Source organism: Pituophis catenifer, unplaced genomic scaffold (genome assembly GCF_029215685.1).
Source record: "Pituophis catenifer annectens isolate HBS135680 unplaced genomic scaffold, rPitCat1.0.hap2 SCAF_8, whole genome shotgun sequence".
NCBI lineage: Eukaryota > Metazoa > Chordata > Lepidosauria > Squamata > Colubridae > Pituophis > Pituophis catenifer.
In genome coordinates, this window is record NW_027256888.1 from 19,867,337 (window position 1) to 19,889,622 (window position 22,286).

At 37.8% G+C, this 22,286-nt stretch overlaps 1 protein-coding gene across 1 annotated transcript in view; it reads left to right on the plus strand.

The window, feature by feature from the left end:
* Positions 1-22,286, plus strand: part of PDGFC (platelet derived growth factor C) — a 158,394-nt gene that overhangs the window by 130,844 nt on the left and 5,264 nt on the right. Inside the window, exon 4 of the mRNA XM_070948534.1 lies at positions 20,619-20,826. Coding sequence (XP_070804635.1) covers positions 20,619-20,826 — 208 coding nt within the window. The remainder of the gene's footprint in view (positions 1-20,618; positions 20,827-22,286) is intronic.

Sequence of the window (22,286 nt, forward strand, 5' to 3'; positions counted from 1 at the left end):
TAAAGAAAATTAACTAAATTAACTGTAATTCTAAGTTTATTACTGATATAGTTTACTGAGACTTAACTTCTCTTAAATGTATACAATTATAGGTAGATTAACATTAGATATTAAGACATTGAGATTTGGGAAATGAAATGGTCTAGTTTTGGTCCATGGTAGACAGTTTCTAAGTGTTTTTTTTTTCCTGATAAGAATTCACAAGGGAAAAGTGATGTTATCATTTGTTTTGGTAAATCAGATGAACTCGCTGTGGGAAAAACTGTTTTTTTAGTCATAGATCCAATTTATCATCCTTTCCAGGTACCAGTACAAAATTGAATCAAATCATATCTTTATTACAGCCATATTTCTAGCAGTTAGTAAGAAGTAAAACAACTTGAATATAGCTAAAAAGAAGGAAAATTAATACAAATAATATAGAACTGAGAAGAGATAGTACATATTGACCCAGGAAATCAGACAACATAGAATATATAGTTAATTAGTACAGAAAGGAATTCATGCTCTCTGCTAGGAAGTTTCTTCAGGATAGGATAAATAAAATTTGTTCAGGGGAGAGAAGTGAAAAAAGTGTCTCAAGGATTCCACTAAACTATTCCGCCATGAACACAGATTCTGAGAAAGGGAAATTTCTCCAGGAAACTGAGGCTGAAATAACCCATCAAAATATTTATAAGTGCTCTCTGCTTGTGAGCATTGCCATTGATTTGGCAATTGTGAATTTTATAATAGTTTTATACAAATATTTTTGATAATTTAATTGCTAGTTTTTCTTCTAAACAAAACAAAGTCAGAGTCAACAATGCCTTTCTCATTCCCATTGGGGAGACAGACAGGATCATCTTATTTGCATATACAAGAGCAGAACTAGAATTTGTATTGATGATGTTATCCATTCAGCTGTGTCCTATTCTACAGGCCAGGTCTCTCCACATCTTCCAATCTTGCACTACTTCTTTGAGTTTTCCTATGCTCTGGCTGGTTCCCAAAGTGCTTACAAACAGTACAGTACTATAGAGTACCAAAAAAGAATATTTTAAAATACTTACATAAGCAATTCCAGCACCCCAGTTCTCAAGCCCAGGCAGCACAGGCAGATCCTACACAAAGCACCAAAAAACAAACTCGGCGCCAGGTTGTCTGCAAAGTTCTTCCTTGCGCTGCTTAGAGAGTCCATTGAGTCAGTTAATCCTCATGTGATTGGCCAGAGACTGATTAAGAATTTGCTTAAACACACCTCCTGTTCCTGTCTAGCCCCAGTTCCTTACTCAGTCCGGCCTTTAGAGACATGATTTTTGTCTAGCTCCTCACTGGACTCTCTAACCACCACTTTGGGGAATTTATTCTTCCTTTTCTACTGATTACTTCAATTTCAGCATTGACTGACAAGCGGCGGTTGGCTGCTATGTGCTAGCCCTAGTGCTGCTCGGCTGAGCGCGGCTTCGGCGGCGGCCTTTCTAGCCACATTTTGGCACAGTTTCGTCATTGACTCGTGGATCATCGCCTGTGGAAGCTGTGAGTCACACTAGAATGCAGGAGAAGCCGTGTTGTTGGCTTTGCGTGGCAGGGATCGAGGCAAGCCCTGTTTCGTCGGAGCTCAGCTCTCCCTTGACCAACCCATATCGTGTGCCCTTTCTAGGAGCTGTTTTCATCAGCTCCGTTCTCCTGGGCTTTGGATCTGGTGTCACGGGCCCGTTTTCTCGGATCCGTGCCATTTAGTACTTAATTTCTGGCGCCTTTGCAGAGCTGTGTGGATAAGACTGAAGCTTTCACAGAGCTGTGTTGCCAGCTGTACGCCATTTTGTGACTCTTTCCAACTCCAGCTCGATTTCCCTTTATCTCTGCAGCTCTTATATATTGCAGCCCTGCAGCATTGGCTCTTTCTCTCTACCACCAATTGTTGTTAGGACTGAACTCGCCTTCTAAATTTCTCTTGTGAGAACTTTGAATATTGCTGGTATTATTAATTTCAAAATGGCCAACCACAGCTGTTCTCCTCTCTGATCTAGCTCTCCCTTTAAGACCAGAAGCAGATCCAAGACCAAACATTCTTCTAAGACCAGGGCCTCCACTACTGGCCCTTCTTCTGTGGCCGAGAAGGATGCCAAGCGAAGGCACCTGGCACTGACCAAACAATTTGACAAAGCTAAAAAGAGGGCAGAATCCAACAAAGCACCTTCTACCTCAACACTGGCCACACCCCCTACCCCAGCCCAGGAGCAGGGCACCCCCCTCCAGACCCAACAAGATCCCCCATCCTGGTCTCCCGATGCTTCTACTCGGGGACAGGAGGACCAGGCGGTGGTCAGGGAGGTTTTCTCTCAATGGCATGATTCCAATCTGGATCCACTTAGGCAACCACGTACCTCAAAACCATCTTCCACCTTCACTCCTACCACAGTGGAACTCCGTCCGGAAGAGAGCCACAGTCCTGGCATCCCACAGGAAATGTGCGATCTCATTGCGCAAACCGTGGCTAGAGGCAATGATGCAGCTCTCATTCAAAGAGGCATTTTGGCTCCATTATCGGCTCCTGATCACGAGCAACGTCCCTCTCATGCCGCATCCCACTTAGCCAGTGATTCATCTCACGCCTCTAATTCACCCTCCCCTTCTTGTCACAGCGAACAGTCGCTTATGGATGAGGAGGACGTCTTTGATTATAATCTTTCTGGAGGGGAGGTGGAAGCTGCATCAGATAGACCCCAATCCATGGGTCTATTCCGTCCTGAATTGTTCAAGACCTTATTACATAAGTCAAAGGCCACGGCCAAATGGGAGTCTCCATGACACACACACAGGGCTCTTCAGAACCTCACAACTCTAACAAGCTGCTTTTCACCAAGGGTGTTACTGAACAAGAGGGCATTCCATCACCCAAGCTCTTCATTGACACAGTCCAACACCAATGGGCTCAGCCTGGCTCCATTTCAACTCCTAGCAGCCTGGACAGAAAGCTGTATACAGTGGAGCAGGAGCTCGAAGATCTCCTCAAACTTCCTTCGGTAGATGATCCCATGCCAGTCTGACCTCACCTAGCATCCTCCCATTCGATGTGGTCGAGGGCATTCGTACTGAAGACAGAAGGGCTGAGATTTCAACCTGTAAAACCCACCAAGCTGCTGCATGGGCTATAAAGTCGGTGATAGCAGCTTCTTTCTTCGCCAGAACGTCTCTTATTTGGCTGTGACAGATGCAGGCTAGAGCTTCACCTGAGGATTCTCGTCTGCACCAGGACAAAAAGCTGATCGCTGCTACAGAATATTCTGCAGACGTGACTCTCAATTCAGCCAAATTTGCTTCACGCACCCTGGCATCTTAATATCACTTCTTGGCGTCTTCTCTGGTTGCGCCATTGGCAAGCAGACATGAGAACTAAATGGCGTTTGGCCGCAGCACCTTCAAAGCCAGATCCCTCTTCGGGGAGGCCTTGGATCCGATTCTCATAGAAGGTAGGGACAAGAAGGTCCTCCCCTTTGCCTCCAGATGCTCTGCCTTTCCCTATGTAGGCAGTCCTTTTGATCTTCGGATCCCGGGTTCTAATCCCCGGCCTATCAGCACTCATTCAGTCATCCTGCAGACAGGTCCCATGACAAGTAGCCCTTCAGAGAGCGAACACGTCAACCTCAGTCCAGATGACCTTTCCGGTGCTCCAATTTTTGCCCCTACCATAGAAATAAGTGATTCCTCACCTCAAGGGCCCATTGGCGGTCATCTCGCCAATTTTGCTACCACCTGGCGCTCTATGACCACTGATGCCTGGGCCATTCAAACGGTATCCCTTGGGGTCACTTAGGAATTCATTTCTGAACCCCCGAGGCATTTCATTCATTGTTCTAATTCTATTGACCCTTCCAAGAGAGCTCTTATGGAAGCCGAAATCCAGCACCTCCTGACCATTCAGGCCATTGAAGCAGTCCCACCTGAACACCAGGGTTCCGGCTTTTATTCGATTCTCTTCTTGGTGCAGAAAAAATCAGTGGGCAGCAGAGCCATATTGGATCTGAAACGTCTAAACGTCCATATACGTTACAGGCGCTTCAAGATGCATACTCTGCATACTATTCTGGGCAGCGTCAGACACGGAGATTACTTGGCATCAATACATCTCTGGGAGGCTTATCTCCACGTTCCCATCAGGCCATCCCATAGGAGATTCCTCAGATTCTGTTATGAAGGGGCTCATTTTCAATACAGAGCTTTGCCCTTCGGAGTTTCTTCTGCCCCACGTATATTCACCAAGCTCCTGGATGTAGTGGCGGCTCATTTAAGAGCATCCCCTATCATATTGCAATGTTACCTAGATGATATTTTAATTCAATCTTCCTCATTTCAACAGGCAGAACACGATCTCCAGGTAATGATCACTACCCTTCAGGAACACGGTTTCATCGTGAATTGGGAGAAGAGTCAGCTAACGCGCTCCACTGACTTGATTCACCTTGGGGCCCGCATCGACACGCTGTCAGGCCTAGTCTTCCTGTTGCAGGAATGACAATACAACATCCGGGCCATGGTGCAACAGGTGAGGTCCCAAAAACAGGTACCCCTGCTCTTGCTTTCTCAATTGTTGGGCCAGATGATCTCGTGCTTGGCAATCATCCCTTTGGCGAGATTGCACTCACGACCACTTCAGTGGCTTCTACTACCAAGCGAAAAGGCGGGTATCAGCAATACCAATACCCGGATCAGGGTCCTCCAAAGGTACTCAAATCCTTCAACTGATGGACGTCTGCAGCTCCCTCTTCCACGAGCTGCAGCACCTGATTCTCACCACGGACAGCAGCCTGTTCGGTTGGGGCGCTCACTTAAACTACCAGGTCACTGAGGGGCGCTGGACACCCAAGGACCTTCTCAACGATGTCAACTGTATGGAATTGCGTGCTGTCCATCTTGCACTCCACCATTTCCAGCGTCAGCTATCAGGACACCCACCATGTGCTTCTCCGGACAGACAACGTCACGACGTGAACCGACAAAGCAAAACCCGCTCGAAGATCCTGATGAGCGAGGCCACGCAGCTGGGGCTATGGGCGGAGAGACATCTAATTTCTCCGCAAGCAGAACATATATCACCCGAGCAGACTGGCTGAGCAGAACTACCATCGACCATGCGGCGTGGCAACTGCATCCCGCTCTTTTTCTGCAAATTGCATCACACTTCGGCCACCCTCAAATCGATCTCTTCGCCAGTCCGGAGAACGCTCAGCTTCCTCGCTTCCTCACCAGGTTCACTCAGCTTCCTCGCTTCCTCACCAGGTTCTGGATTCCGGGGCCAAGGGGACCAATGCTCTCCGCTGCAAATGGCCTCCAGGCCCCCTTTACGCCTTCCCCCCGATTAATCTTGGAGGAGAACGCAGAAGTCATCCTTGTCACCCCATATTGGCCTCGAAGGGCATGGTTCGCGGACCTCATGAGTCTGTCCGGCATCCCTGGAGGATTCCCCCCGAATCAGATCTCCCTGCGCCAAGGGGCCATCTACCATCCAGAGCCCCAGTGGTTCTAGCTAGCTGTCTGGACCTTGAAAGGGAGATCCTGAGGAATGACCACTTCTCACCCAGGATGATATCCACCCTCCTAGCTTCCCGCAGACACTCTACCACCCGCATATCCGATGCTACCTGGTTGTCGTTTCGTCGCTGGTGCGCCTCTTCCAGGATTGACCCCCACGGCAGCGTCCGTTCCACATGTTTTGGACTTTCTTCAAGCGGCGCTGGATGCCGGCTTAGCCGTCAACACCCTACGACGATAAGTTGCGACCTTGGCAACCGTTCTCACCAGCAAAAGACATAGCATGCTGTCTCAGCATCCAAGAATTCATTGTTTTTTTCTGGTGGGCCTTCAACCTTTGTCCTCCCCCAGTTCACCAGTATCCCTCCTGGGATCTTTGCCTCGTCCTCCAGGCCTTTATGGCCTCACCATTCGAGCCACTGTCCTCTGTCAGTCTCAAATTTCTGACCTTCAAGGTTGCCTTCCTTGTTGCTGTCACCTCCTCTCGCAGGGTGTTTGAACTTGCAGCCTTTTCTATATGCAAGGATTTGTGCATATTTCATTCCGACCGGGTCGTTTTGCGGATGGATCCCACCTTCCTCCCAAAAATCAACACCTGGTTTCATAGGGCCCAGGAGGTTGTGTTACCTGACTGCTGTCCCAGGCCTTCACACCTCAGGGAACGGCGCTGGCACTCTTTGGATGTTCGCAGAACCTTGAAAAAATATATTCTCAGGACTGCTCCGTTCTGCAAATCTGAATAATTATTCCTTTCCTTCCAACCCAGCTCCCTCGGGTCTAAGGTGTCATTTTCCACTATCGCTCGCTGGCTTAAGGCCTGCATAACCATGGCCTACAAACATAAGAACAAGCCTCTGCCTGGCCGTATCACAGCACATTCAACACGTAGCGCGGCTACCACTGCTGCTTGGGCCACCCAGGCACCTCTTCTCAAGATCTGCAGGACAGCGACTTAGGCTTCTCCGACACCTTTCATTCACAATTACAAATTGGACAAATTAGCTTTGGCCGAGGCAGCCTTTGGTCGCACCCTCAGGAGGACCTGCCTGCCTCCATTTCTTCCCTCCCTGGGGATATTTAGCTTGGGTATATCCCACTCAATGGACTCTCTAAGCAGCGCAAGGGAGAAGGGACATTGGACTTACCTGGAGGTTCTTTCTCCTTGCGCTGCGTGAGAGTCCATACTCTCCCTTGTTGAGTCTCTCGGGCTCCTATTAACTTCTTTTCCGTTTAAGTTCTGTTTCTTCAGATCCAGACTTCGCTTATGAACTGGGGTTAGACAGGAAGAGGAGGTGTGTTTAAGCAAATTCTTACTCAGTCTCTGGCCAATCACATGAGGATTAACCCACTCAATGGACTCTCACACAGCGCAAGGAGAAAGAACCTTCAGGTAAGTCCAATGTTCCTTCACCAAATCTTGTTTGGCCATGTGACCAGGGACAAAAAAAAAGCCAGTTTCAGGAAATTGCATCGTAACCCTGAATGGCACAGGCAAATCATAGAGTTAAAAATGGCAGTCTCTGCAGCAGTGACTGAATCCAAATCACATGGCTTCAGAGGCCTGTTTTTGATTACAGTTTTGAAATTCTAACATAAGTACCCTTTCTGAATAAATTCATTCTGATGAAAATTCGCGAAAGGAACCCTCGTAACTAGGGGATTACCTGTAATTCTTTCCAGTGATTTGTCTGGTGTTTTATGCTCCAGTACTTGCTTGTTAGTCACTTTTGCTGTCCAAGGAATACACAGGAGTCTTCTCCAGCACCACATCTAAAACAAGTTTATTTATTCCTGTCTTGCTTTTTAAGGTCCAGCTTTCACAAGCTTACAGTAGTGGCCAAAATTGTGGAAATCTTTTGGGAAAAGTACATTTTTGAGGTTTGATGGCTAATAACACCACTTTTTTTGAGTAGTACCATAAAATTATATATCAGTGGAAAGATAATTTAATCAAGAATGTAATGCTTTTCAACCTTTGAGAGATAAAAGTGGCTTTTTTTGGTGGAATTCTAAATTTTAGGCCAAATTCCTGCAGTCTGTGCCAAACAGTCCTTGCACTCAACTTCACATTGCATTGTGCCATTTCATCTTGTATACACCCAAATGATTTTCTTCTGTCATGTAGGCACAGTCTCTTAATTCTTCTATCATCATTTGCTCTCGTGCACCTTTTCCTGCCTTTACCGGTGTGGTTTTGTAGTGACTGAGTCTCTTTACACTTCTTCAAAAACTTAGAAATGCCACCTTTGGTTTAGTTTCCACCAGTTTTTCTTCTAATTTCTTTATAACTGTAACCTTGTTCACTTAATAATACCATTTTACATCGCTTTCTGGGCGACCAGTCAACTCTTTGCACCATTACTTTAATTTTTTTACGTTTTACAAGCTCACTATTTTTTATTTATTTATTTATTTTTATATGCCGCCCTTCTCCGGAGACTCAGGGCGGCTTACAATGCGTTAAGCAATAGCCTTCATACTTTTGTATATTTTATACAAGGTCAGCTTATTGCCCCCACAACCCGGGTCCTCATTTTACCCACCTTAGAAAGGATGGAAGGCTGAGTCGACCTTGAGCCTGGTGAGATTCGAACTCGAATAATTGCAGGCAGCTGGATGTTAAATGCTGCCTTAGTAGGAGGCATTATCCTCCTACGCCACTCAGGCTAAATGAAAGAAACAAAAAACCTCAACCAACTTGATAGCAATCACATAACACACTGACAAAAACCTACTTTCAGCTTCAATACATAACATCAATAACTGAATCCTACTGTGATCTGATTGGCTTATTGCCAAAACAAGATGACACCTGATTGGCTCTCTAAACACTGACACTCATTGGCTACAATCAGATGAAGGAAAGCTATCTGATATCAACCTAAGCAAATTATGCTTCCCTTTTCTGGTTATTTGGCTATAACTTTCATAGAATACAGATAATTGAATAAACTTTATTGCATTACATTCAATTAAATTATCTTTCCATTGATATATAATTTTATGGTACTAGTCTAAAAAAATGGTGTTATTAGCCATCAGATCTCAAAAATACACTTTTCCCAAAAGGTTTCCACAATTTTGGCCACTACTGTAGGTAGCTACGGGGAACACAATACTAAGCTACATTTGGTTACCAGGCTGATGTCCTTGCTTTTCCATATTTGGCTCATGTACATTTCACTGCTTTGAGTAATATGTGACCCTAGGAAAGTGATTTTTCTCTACACGTTCTATCTCTTCACCATCAATTTCTATTTTGATGTTTCAATTCCTTGCAGTAGTCATGAGCTTAGTCATTATGATGTTCAGATAGAGACCAAAATTCTCACTTTCTTCTTTGATTTTCTTGATCTGATGTTCCATGCCTTTTTTGGTTTTTGAGAGAAGAGTTGTATCATCATCTTATCAAAGATTGTTGATGTTTCTTCCACCTAGCTTTACCCCAATTTTTTAATCTTCAAGATCTAGCTTCTTCATAATTATTTCAGGATACAGGTTGAATAAGAAAGGGGAAAAAATGCAATCTTGTTGCACTCCTTTCTCTACCTTAAACCAATCACTGTCTTTGTATGTGTTCACATGAATTTTTGTTAGCCTGTTAACATACAGAAGAGATGAGTGGAGACAGACATCATCTGGATTATTAAACTGGTATTCAAGTTAAATAGAAAACAATCTAGAATCATCCCTGCTGAGCGAACTCCTGGGAGATTGCCCCAGAGGGAACATGTGATTTTTAAAATGGTGTTGGAATGGAGAACTGTATGAATATATATTATATATTGATATACTCTTAATTTTTCTCACAATTTCTCTCTTTGAATTAAATAAAAAAATAGATTTAAAATTGGTGATGACTATGAAAAGTGAGCCTCAAGGCCAGGAATAATGTTTCTGTGCCAAGTGGTGGAGAATGAAATAATGCTGAAAATTTTATTAGTCCTTTTGAAGCTTAATCTGTTCTTCACCAAGGATGTTTTCACTTTTAAACTAATCCAGTACCTTTAAGTAGCGATAGTTAGCATAGATTTGTTGACTATATTTAAAAAGGTGATATTATATAAACTGGAATTGGCAAAGTCCAATCTTCTTCCTATTTCAAATACATAAATGTGCTGAGCTTTTAATACTGAGCAACCAAAATTGGAGTTTACTAGTTCCTGCTTTCTCTTTAATAATTCTGGGCATGAAACCTTCTTCTGGGTCCTAGGCCTTTTTTGGGTTTTAACTGTGAAATGAGGTCCTTGATCTCAGATGCAGACACAGGAAGCAAGTTGAAAAGATATTTCAAGGATATATCACAATTATGCTCGCCTATGCCCAAAATAAATATTTGACTGATTGGTCACAACTGGTTTATCTATTGATTCAGTTGTAATAATACTCTGGAAATAAATGTCCTAGGATTTTGCAGATATTTGAGAAATAGGACCAAAGCCATGTACTTAAGGAAACATAATTAAGTGTTAGATCCAGGAAAAATTCTTGGACTTAGCAGCTGTGATTAAACCCTCTCTCTTTACTTATACGTTTTTCTCTTTTTTCTTTTTTAAATTTTAGATGGATTTGTAGCTCTTCTTTTGGTTTAATATAACTGAAAATTGTTAACATTGAAGGCATCAGTTATCATGAATAGAACCTATATAGTTTTGATACAAGCAGTATTGAATCAGAGTTTGGTTCTACTATGAGGGATGTTATGTTGGTCAATGGGTAACATTGATAGAGGAACTGATACAGAAATCAAACAGATACAAGTCTAACTGTATTTACAGCATGCTACATATGCCACTAGCATAAGGTGACCAGATTTTAACATTGGTAAAGAGGGACACCATTGTGGGCGTGGCTTATTTTGTGGGCGTGGCTTGGAGGTCATGTGACTGGGTGGGCATGGCTAGCTGGTCATGTGACCGGGTGGCCATGGCTATGTGTATAGGGACTACTCAGAGGGCTGAAAAAAGTCATTTCTGACAGGTCCTCGCACTTTTGACTGGTCCTCACACTTATGACCATCCTCACATTTATGCCCATGCAGAATTCTCAACAACCATGTCACTCATTTCACAACTGCTTCTCTTCACCATGGTGACAAGATAGGGCAAAAAACGTAAAATGTGAGGACGGTCGTAAGTTTGAGGACTGGTCAAAAGTGCGAGGACCAGTCAAAAATAACTTTTTCAGCCCTCTGAGTAGTCCATATGCACAAAAGGACTAACCAGAGGGCTGAAAAAAGTCATTTCTGACAGGTCCTCGCACTTTTGACTGGTCCTCACACTTATGACCATCCTCACATTTATGCCCGTGCAGCATTCTCAACAACCATGTCACTCATTTCACAACTGCTTCTCTTCACCATGGTGACAAGATAGGGCAAAAAACGTAAAATGTGAGGACAGTCGTAAGTTTGAGGACTGGTCAAAAGTGCGAGGACCAGTCAAAAATAACTTTTTCAGCCCTCTGAGTAATCCATATGCATAAAAGGATACAGCAATAGAGAGGGATGAAGGAAGGGAAGGGAAATTAGAGTAGGAGTGAGGGTAAGAGAGGGAGGAAGAAAGGAGGAGAAGGAGAAAGGAAGAGGAAGTAGGGAGGAGAAGAAGAAGGGGAGGAAGAGAAAGTAAGAAGGAAAGAAAAGATAGAGGTGGTAGGTTTGAGGAGAAAGATTGCTGTACAATAAAAAAGATGAAAGGGAAGAAAGGCAACCCCAAACAAATATAAAGATATTAAGATAAAGAATGAATTGTTAAACTTTAAAGAATAAAAGAGAACAAATATGAATAAATAGCAATAATTAGAAACACACATACAAACATACAATGTATTTTCTTTGAACAGAATATTTGGCTGGTTCACAAATTTAAACAGTGTTTAGTCATTTCAACTAAATTTACAATTTCTATATTTCCTTTTTGCCATATTTATTCCTCATCTATTTTTTTAAAAAAACAATATTAGCCTTCATCCTCATCTCTAATCTTAATCAAATTCAATTTTTCTCTTTTATTCTATATTTTACCCCTTCCCATTGTCATCTATTTTTATATCAATTAATTATATTTACCAATAATAATAAACCAAATAATTTCCCCCATATATTCCTCCAAACCACAACTTAACCATTTCTGCTTTCAACACAATATACAATTAATAGTATCTCAATTATTACAATTCCCTAGTTAAATAGAGCTTTTTTTCTTTTGTGTTTTAAAATCTTGAACTCTCCTCTTTTGCCTTAAATTTCCCATTGTTTGTACCTACCTTTTTTGGTGAGGAAAAAGAAAAGAAATCTGCTGCCTAATTTTCCAACGTTGCACCAAACAAGCCAACAGCCTGTTTCACTTTCAGTTTCGTTTTGAGCTTGGTTTGCACAAGGAGAAAAAAAAATCTGCTCGAGCAATTTAGCAAGTAGAAGAGCCCTGCGCAAAACAGCTGAGAGCAAATCAGCTGAGAGTGGGGAAGCCGAGCTAATCAACGTGCTAATTAACCTAAACGGAAGCTGTAAGGGGCTGTTTTTTCTATTTTTGCGGGCATGGGTCTACTCATTTGTTTTCTTTTAACACTGATCAGCTGTAGGTCGGCCCTTTGAAGTCCCGCGGCAAGAGTTTAAACAGTTTTTTTTCCTCTTGCCATCAGCTGGGACTCAGGAGGCAGAATGAAAAATCGGGACTTTTTTAAAACTCCGTGTGACGCGGGACAAATTGCTAAAAATCGGGACTGTCCCGCTAAAAGCGGGACGTCTGGTCACCTTACACTAGCATGCAGATCATTGCAGTTTTGTTCAGAAATCTTTTAAGTTATGAAGATTGGATACTACTTTAAGTAATGGCAAGGTATCAAAAGACAGATTTTTCTGATAAAGTCAATGATTTAAAACAATGTATTTAAAAAGTAAACTCTTCCAAATTTTATTAGGAGAGGGAGGAGGATTGGCATTGCCCGATTGGGAAATATATTACAAAGCATCAGCATTAATTTGGATCAAGGAGTGGATGGAACTCAAAAGCCATAGACTATTGAATTTGGAAGGATTCGATCTTCAGCGAGGATGGCATGCTTTCTTATGGGAGGGCACAGACAAAAGGCATGAATATTTTCAGAGACATACAATCAGACACACATTATACCAAATATGGCAGAGTATTAAAAAGGCACATTATTACAAAATCCCGGAGTGGTTGTCAACGATGGAAGCCCAGATCTATCCAAATGCCATGGACTATAACAAAACGAAAACTTATAAAGATCTGTTAAACAATCAGGGGGAACTAAGAACGAGGCAAGAACTAAAAGAGATGGGTACAGACATTGACTGGTGGCCATATATACAAATAAAATCAAGATACAATAAAGATTTGGCTCAATTTGAATTTCAAAAAGGTCAAACAGAATTAGATAAAATTTTGCAAGGGACACAGGACAAACTGATCAAAAAAATTTACAATTACTTACGAGGATATAAATTAGAAGAAGAGATAGTGAAAGAAAATATGATAACCTGGGCAAAAAATTTTGGTTATAGTATTCAATTAGACAAATGGGAAAAACTATGGAAAATAAATTATAAAATGACAATGTCTGTATCCTATAAAGAAAATCTCTATAAAATGTTTTATAGGTGGCACTTGCCACCAGCCAGATTGGCAAGAATGTTCCCCGGCATGCCATCAACATGTTGGAAATGCAACCACCACAAAGGCACCTATTACCATATGTGGTGGACCTGCCCAATGGCGAAACAATATTGGCAAAGGATCAAAATACAAATAGAGGAAATAACACACCAAAAGATAGAACTAAGACCAGAAAACTTCTTATTAGGCATAGTGAATGGATACTATGAAAAAGAAACAACTTATTTAATTATACATATGATAACAGCAGCACGAATACTATACGCGCAACACTGGAATATACCAGTGATATACCAACACCAGATAAAGTAATCAATAAAATTATGGAATGTGCGGAATTAGATAGACTCACAAAGGAATTACAAAATAGGGAAGAACATGACTTTTACTTAGTATGGGAAAAGTGGTATAGTTGGTTGAAAGATAGGAAAGAGATGAAGCAATAGGAAGTAAATAAAATGACCAAATATAATATGATGGAAACAAAGAACAAACATGGGTTAAAAGATCAATATTAGATAGATAAAAGGGAATGACCAAATAATGAAGAGTCAAAATACAAAGAGAAATGTATATTATAGTTGCGACAAACTGGACATGTATTGAAATGAATGTTTATATGTTTTTATGTTTTGTACGTTTCATTGTTCTGTTTAGTTTATATTTATAAATAAAAATTGGAGAAAAAAAAGGTGGAAAAAAATACAATTTCTCATGCCATTAGAAAAGAAAAAATGAATGAAAAACAAGCCATATGTAAGAGATTCAGAAAAATGTTATCAAACTACTGCAATTGAATCTGAGTGTATGTATGTGTGTGTATGTGATTATCTTGTGGATAATGCATATATGAAGTATTGTGTGTGTATGAGCAGAAATGAGATGAAGTGTTAGTGGATACTGATTCTAGAGATTTACTAAGTATGAATTCATACATGTACATACAGTATACTTTATAAAGATACATTATTTTATACAGACATGTTTTTTCAAAAACAGTCATGGTAACAGATAAAACTGCAAAGAAATTTTAGTAAATCATAAGAACTGTTCATTTCTAAAAATACATTTTTAATTAAGTACCACACTTCTAATTAGAAATTTCAGTTTTTATTTCTCATCATTATGTTGCTTCTTCCACGTATCAATAGTAATGCCTCAAGTAAAATAATCATGAACTATATAACCTTATTGCTCAAGGTTCCTAAGTCATTTTTTTCTTCTCATGCATAGGAAAACAAACAGAGTGACATTCAAATTAATCTTCAGCAAAAGCACTTTGTGTATTTCCTTTCAGCTTTTATAGCAGTTCCCATATCCTTTTAAAGGTTACTGTTTTGTGGGTTTGAAAAATAGCTAAATGGTAGAAAAGTCTTGGCCTTCATTCCCACCCACCCCTTTTTTTTCCTCTTCCCATCTTTTGATTTTATATAATGAATGGCTGGTCTGAATTCCTTCACATGCCTTCCTTGTTCTACACCAGTTTCTGAATTCTTGTGTGCTGCCTGTAGTTCCTTGAGTGCCTTTCATTTTTTTAATCACATTTTTATTTAGACTTTCTTTTGCCCCCTCTCTCCTTTCTCACCACCCCATGTAAGACATACCCAAACACCTTTCTTCTGCAATTAGATCGGTCAGAATGTTCGAAGAATTTTCTCCCTGATTCCAAGAAATATTTGAGTCATTATGAACAACAGCAGCCACAACAAAACACATTTGGCATATGCCAATTCTGTGCAGACCAATCCAGACCAGAAGAAAAAGCAGCCAACATTGAATGCACACTGCTGCCGCTTTATTTAAACAGAATCAGATTGCAGAGTTACTGGTTATAGAGAAATATGAAGCAAAATATTGGTTGCTTCTTGTTTTTCTTTTGATATCAGCTGCAGCAAATATATTTTTATGCTTTTTTTTTCTTTATTTTACCTACACACACACACACACAAAATCTGAATTCAATCTAGAAAGTTTTTCAAAATACTATTTGAGATCACAAAATGATAAATATATAAAATATGAAAGGAAACAGTAGCAACGTAGTATTGAGTGCCAGCTTTCACACTAATGCTTCAGCATTGAAACCTTGGAACCTGGAAGGGTTATAATACCTATTCCCTTAACTACTGATATAATCCAATACAAACTGATTATCACATTGGAAAATGTAATCCTATTGTATTATGCTACCTATTATAAAAAACAAGATAGCATGCTGATTTGTGTCCAGCCAGTAACTAAACCGAAAAATAGTTTCAAGACAAAATGCAATTAATTATACAATTCATTGCAAATAAATTTGGAATTTACTTTTTATATGCAAAGAAATGTTTTAAAGTAGAATAATTAGAATATGACAATGCAAAATGTTGTTGTTTATTCTCTTGAATAGTTTACTGTGGTTCAAAAATATTTAAGAATTAGCTGTATCATAGACATAGTATCTCTTTTAGATGGATATGTCAAATTAATCTTTCCTCATTTTTTATTTCAATGCACATTTTTTTCAGGATCACTGCATCCTTCCTGTGATATGTGGTAATGCCATGCCATGGTGGGAATGACCAAAACAAACAGTTCATAAGTAGGCTGCTATAAGAAATATGAGAAAACAAACGTGTTCTTAGGTTCCAGCATATTGTGGTCAGCTACTTAATTTAACTTTGATAAGGTTTCCCATATTTTGATTTATATGAGTAATTTTAAAATGTCACCCAGGCATCCTTTAATTATGGCTGACCAGTTTTTTCTTGCTAAACTCACTCATGTGTAGATTATGATAAGAAAAGGCATGTTGAACAGTCTGTTCTTAAGTTTCAAAACTTCCATGTCAAATCCTTTAAAAAGCATGTGCTTCATGCTTTTTCCTTTCTTTTTGATAGTGTATTAAAGTTTATTACAAAACAAAATACAAATAGAAACAAAAATTGGAAAAGTTAAAGAAGTGTAAAGGAGGGGGAGGAGAAAAACCAAAAAAGTAGTGAGTTCTGATTTTTTTTTTCAGTGCAGCAGAATACAAGAAAACATAATTCCAACTTTTTACTTTACATTTCTAAATGTTTCAAGCCATTTCAATGACAACAGTCATTCTAGTCTTGTAAACCTAAAATTACACTTTATTCTCCTTTTTTAAAAATGTTCTTAACTAGATGAAGTTGGAAACAAGGGATCATTATCACAATGGAACAGCTATAAAGCAGTACATAAATCTCTTCATCCTTAATATTATTCTCTGAAATTAAATAAAATGCATTCTTAAAAAGCAAAGGCTAATTTTGCTTCATGAATTTTTCATATAAAAGTCTAATGACTTAATCCCAAAATAAATCCTGTATTCTCGCTGCTTTTTCAAATCCACTGATGTGATAAAAATAGAATTAAAACAATTGATTAATTGTTAAGGAAAATAAATAAGTTAAAATTAGTGGAAGTTAGTGAAGATGGAATATGGAAACCAGAAGTGGACATTGGACAAGTTTGTGGTAAAGAAAATACAGAATATTTGTTTTAACCTGCCATCTGTTTTCTATATGACACATGGAATGAAATAATTAAAAACATTAAAATTATGGCAAAACACACACACACATAAAATACATATATTTCAAATGTATTTATCAAATTATCAAAAATAATTCATAGGTTTGTTTTAGTAATTAGACATTTGAATATTGATAATTACTGAAGTTTGATTTGCAACTCAAGCAAAAGAATTAAAATACCACGTTTTTAAAAATTTTGCTGCTGTTTTTTATAATCCATTGAGTGAGGGCAAGCACTTCCACTTATTGTTAATCAGATTGTTATCCGACACAATTCCAACATAATATGCATGTGCTACTGCACACTGATTTTAATTAGTAAAATATTGTCTTCACTCATGCCTTTGCACATAGCAGCTTTGCACATACTGTAGTTTATACTCACTTTATGAGTTTCTTAATTCTTAATTCACTTAATTTTGATATAAAAGATAGATTTTGGTGTTTAAATAGCCTGTTAATGCTACTTTCAAGCACATTTTCAGTGGGAAAATGATTTATTTTAAAACTTGATATTGATAATATTTTTTAAAAAATCATTTTTAGGATCAGAAATAATTTGAATGCAACAGTCACTTGTTAAAATAGATTTTATCAGTCATAAATTTCTAATGCTGAAAATTGTGATGAATTCCTAGTTTATCTTTGCGTTTTGCCAATCTCAATGAATGTAGTTTCTTTAAAGATACTACACAGACATATATGAATATACATGCATGATATTACCTCAAAATTCATTATTTATTTCTAGAGAATATTAATGTATTTTCTCAGTGGAATTAATTTTTTTTCTGTATCAGTTCTTCCATCTAAAGTTGGAGTGGATAAGGACTTCAATATTTAAAAAATTCTCCCATGACATATTTATGCCCCTCATTTCTGGAATTACCACAATATCTCCTTAGTTTTTTTGCAGCGTATCCTAGTACATAACATTTTTAGAGCAATGGATGTGAATAGTACCTTAAGCATTAGCTTTAATTGAGAAGACTTTTTCATCTCATGGCATTCATGTTTTATTGATTCCTGGGCAAATATACCGAACCCAAGCCATCTCTCTCTCTCTCTCTCTCTTTCTTTCTCTCTCTCCTTCCCCCTCCCCCTCCCCCCTATAGGAAAATCACAGCATAAATCTTTTAGAAATTCATAGGCCAAAATATTTTGCTTTTGTTGCTAAGACACAAAAAGTAAATTTGCATTCTCAGTAAAAAATATATGCGTGCCTGGATTACTGAAATACCCATGAATGATATACTTTAAAAATTAAGAAAAGAACTAATGTGGCAAGAAACTAATGTGGCCACATACTTACTAGATGGTAATATTGTAGTTAGTAATATATCAAGTATTAACTGCAAGAAATTAAAAAATCCTCAGTTTTTTATAAAGTATACAATGTTGCCTGATTATAATTTACTAAAATACTCAGCTGGTTTAATGCTACATGTATAGATTTTAGCTTAGTGTTTTCTTGTATATATTGAGATCTGAAGTATTTATTTCTTATTCGATTAATTTCCACTTAGCATTAGGATAGACAAACAATTGTAATTATGATTTATAAAACAGTCAACTTCATTTCCTTCAGATAACATTGGTTTCCTTTAAAAAATAAAGTTTAGTCTAATTTTAGTTTCAAAGATCAAACAATACTGAATTGTAATCAGACTGCAAATAAAAGCTTTAGACTTATTCAGAGTCATACTGAAAGGTCAAGGATCATCAATATTTAATTACAATACTTTATGTACTTAGTATTAACAATTTCTGTTGTTGAAATATATTTTGACCATAAAAAGTTTAAAAGCAAAAGACCCTAGACATGTCTTTATGAATTCAGTCTAACAGTTCAATTTACTTTTGTTTACAATCAATATTCCTTCACTGAAGCTCCTAAATATGAATGTTAACTTTTCTGAATTGCTTCTTTTTCATCTTTGTACCATTTTGAATGTGATTAAAATCTCAGCTTGTAGAATTATATACTAAGAATCTCTACAGATGTGCCTTTCTGGAATTTTTTCTGTTAACATTTATTAATGTTTATTATTCTGTTAACATTATATGTATGTGTGTGTGTGTGTGTGTGTGTGTGTGTGTGTGTGTGTGTGTGTGTGTATAATTATTGTATATATGCATGCATGGAATTTATCCACTACCTCAATCTTCATGGACTTTAGCAATTTACATATTTGAAAACAGTAAGAATAAAAATATATTTTAAAATTGCAATAATGAAAATATAACAAGTGATATACATACACACACATACACACACACACACACACAAATAAATAAATAAATGCTAATTAAGGCTAACTTTGCTTAGCTTTCAAAAAATTAGACAAGTTCCTACTGAAGTATAGTATAAATAATTTCTGTAGATTGGGAACCATGTATTTAGTGGTATTGATATGATTCTTGTAAAGAATCCATAGTTATTGAAATAGTTATTGAAAACTAAGTAATGAAACATTTAATTTTTTATCTAAATTTATGACAGAGGCATTTCCTTCATATTCTTTATCTTTATTATTTCTTGTTCTTTCTGTTTTTCGTAGTTTGTAGTTTCAAGACAATGTGATTGTCTTATATTTGACTGCTGCATAAATGGATTGATGGATAATATTCCAAATTATCTTTTGACTTTTCATTAAGTGCTTCTAATAATATAAAATTTATTGGCTTTGGAGATTTCCATGTATGAATAATCATGACAGTCTTTATTTTAGTATTTGTGTTCCATTTAGGCTTTCAGAATATAGATTTTATTGGTTTTAGTGAAAGCACAAAGATCCTGCAGGAAAAAGGTTTGTTGTGCACTGAACCCAGCTATATTTTGATAGCTTCAATTCTATGCAGGAAAATATTGTATAAATAGCAGAACAGGAAATTCCACTTAATCCAAAACTAATTGTCATTTTTGGCTTCACTGCAAGGAGTTGTTAACTTAGCATATTTACATATGAGTTAGTTCCTATCCTATTCACACAGAGTATTATGACTGACATAAATTATTTGGAGCTATCTAATACTTAAAAGTGTTTTACATGCCATTCTAGATTTTTTAAAAATGAGATATTCAAATATTTGAATATTTTTTGATGAACATGTGACATGAGAGGTAAAATAGCAATGCTCTTATTTTAACTGTATCATTCCCTACTTCCGGATGTTAATATGTATTATTATTTTACTTTCAAATTTTTGGATTCCTGCCACTGTTTTTGCCTCTTTTATCATCATAACAAACTATGGTATTTTTTTCAATATTTATTTCCTTGATTTTCACATTTTGATTTGGTTTTGCGGATTACAAGTGACATTTGGTAGAAAATATGAATAGGTCAAACCTGTAGTGTTACTTGGAATTCTGCTATTATCTAAATAATTGGTATTTGCAAGATAACTGCCACGAAACCTGGCAATTTCTTTTTTTGTCAAATCATGACTAAATACAATGTTCTCTACAGAGTTCTCTACAATTCTGCTGATTATTCTTCTGAAATAGTCTCAGACATTTCTAAAATTAAAGCTGCAGTATCTGGCCTAACAGGCAGGATTTTCCATTCCTAATTCCCATTTAATAAATTTCTGCCCGTCATTCAGCTTTTGGATAAGATTGTGTGCATTGTAGATGTTTAAGATTTAGCTTTAATCTGGAGTAGTTTATCTAACACTAGGATAAGATTTTCATTGCTTTTAGAGGTGAAAGTGTGAAGTCTTTAATTTCTGGATGACCTACAGAACAGCCAGTTTCTAGGTTTTTTTTATCCTGGTTGCTAAATAAATGTACAGCAGTTCATTTTTCTGTTTTTTGCTTTTATAATATTTTGAAATTAGGTATCTTATTACGTAATTATATTAGATTGTTTGTAACTACAGACACCGTATAAAGATTATGATTTATTTTCTCCCATTGCAGCTCCACATTGAATCAGCCAGTCCAACAGTGTTGCCACCATCAGCTTTACCATTAGAATTGCTAAACAATGCTGTTGCTGCATTTAGTACCATAGAAGAACTCATCAGGTACCTTGAGCCTGACAGGTGGCAGTTAGATTTGGAAGACCTATATAAACCAGCTTGGCACCTTCTCGGGAAAGCCTACATTCATGGCAGAAAATCAAGAGGTAATGTTCGTAATTTTTTTCTCTTGCTTTTTCTTCTTTCTTTTATTGAATATCCAAAGCCCTTGATAAACCAAGTTATATATCCATGAAACCATTAATTGATGGCACATGTATGTAAAATGATTATTTTTGAAGTTGCTTACTACTTTCAGAATGTAAAATGAGACTATCTAGAAATGGTCTAATAAAATGTTAGTGAATTTATTTATCAGCCCAGAGGATAATTAAGTTTGTTTCAGTGTCAGTAGGCTTGGGGATCGCAGGGGAACAAAGAATTGCTGAGATGATTACACTGTATTTCTCAAGATACTCTCTTTAAAATTAATATTGATGTTTTATTATATAATTTTAATGTTTGTTTTTGGTCTGTTTTTATTGTAGTCCAGCCACAATAATAGGCATGGGATGGGCATCTATATAAATGTGATAAATAAAATTTAAAAATATGTTTATCCTCTTTTCAAGGATTGGGGAAGGTCACTATATGCTCTGTGCTCTATCACTACAATTGATAGTGATTGTCATGGTTACCCCTACCTTTTAATGATAGTGCTTTAGCCAGTAGAAAAGAAGACTGAAATATTTTTTCAGTGCAAAGTCCCTATTTGTTCAAACTGCCAGTTAATAGATTTCTGTCCTGACACTCCTTGTCTAACCTGTTCCGCTGCTGACTTCTTTATGCATTTTAGTCTTTCATAAATCCATGGAGTATACATGTTTTGAACTGCAAACCTGTGGTCCTTACATAGAAATTAATCCATCTAAAGCTATAGAGTGTAAGCTAAGTAGAAGCTACTGTGGACTGAGAGATTCTCAGTCCGACCCAGCAGTTATCTCTTTATACTCCTGAACATAATTAAAAAAAACAAAAGTAGTCCCCTGACTAGTAAAATAATCTTTCTAAGTGATGGAACATGAGGCACAGCTGCATTGACCCTTCAGGGCAGATTTGTTCCACCTGTTTGTCTTCCATTTTTTTCAGCACAGGATTCATGTCATTCAAAACATTAGACAGTACACTGTTGAATCAGTAGGACAGATTCTTGTTAAAACATGTCCCTTATCTGCGTGCTGCACCAGAAAATAGTTTCCTTTTGATTGCCTTTAAAATTTCCTTTATATGCTGCGATACTGCTGCATACTTATAAGAAGGCCTGTGAATGACTGTTTAAAAGCAGCTCTCACTCTGCTCCAGAGGCTTACTTTTTGGTATGAATTCAAAAACACTGCCTTAATGTAATAATTAAGTAAGCGATAATTTCAGTAAGTGAAACAGGAAACACACATTTCTGTGGGGGAAAAAGGTATTCAAATGAAATTTAAAATCACAATCAACATAAAGTATTACCTGGAATGATGAATAAGTAAATTTATCTAAACTTACTTGTAGATGTTTGACTAGTCTGAAACAGAATAAAGTTATAGCTGTCATCTTTTGGATGTATCTTGTTTTTTAATTT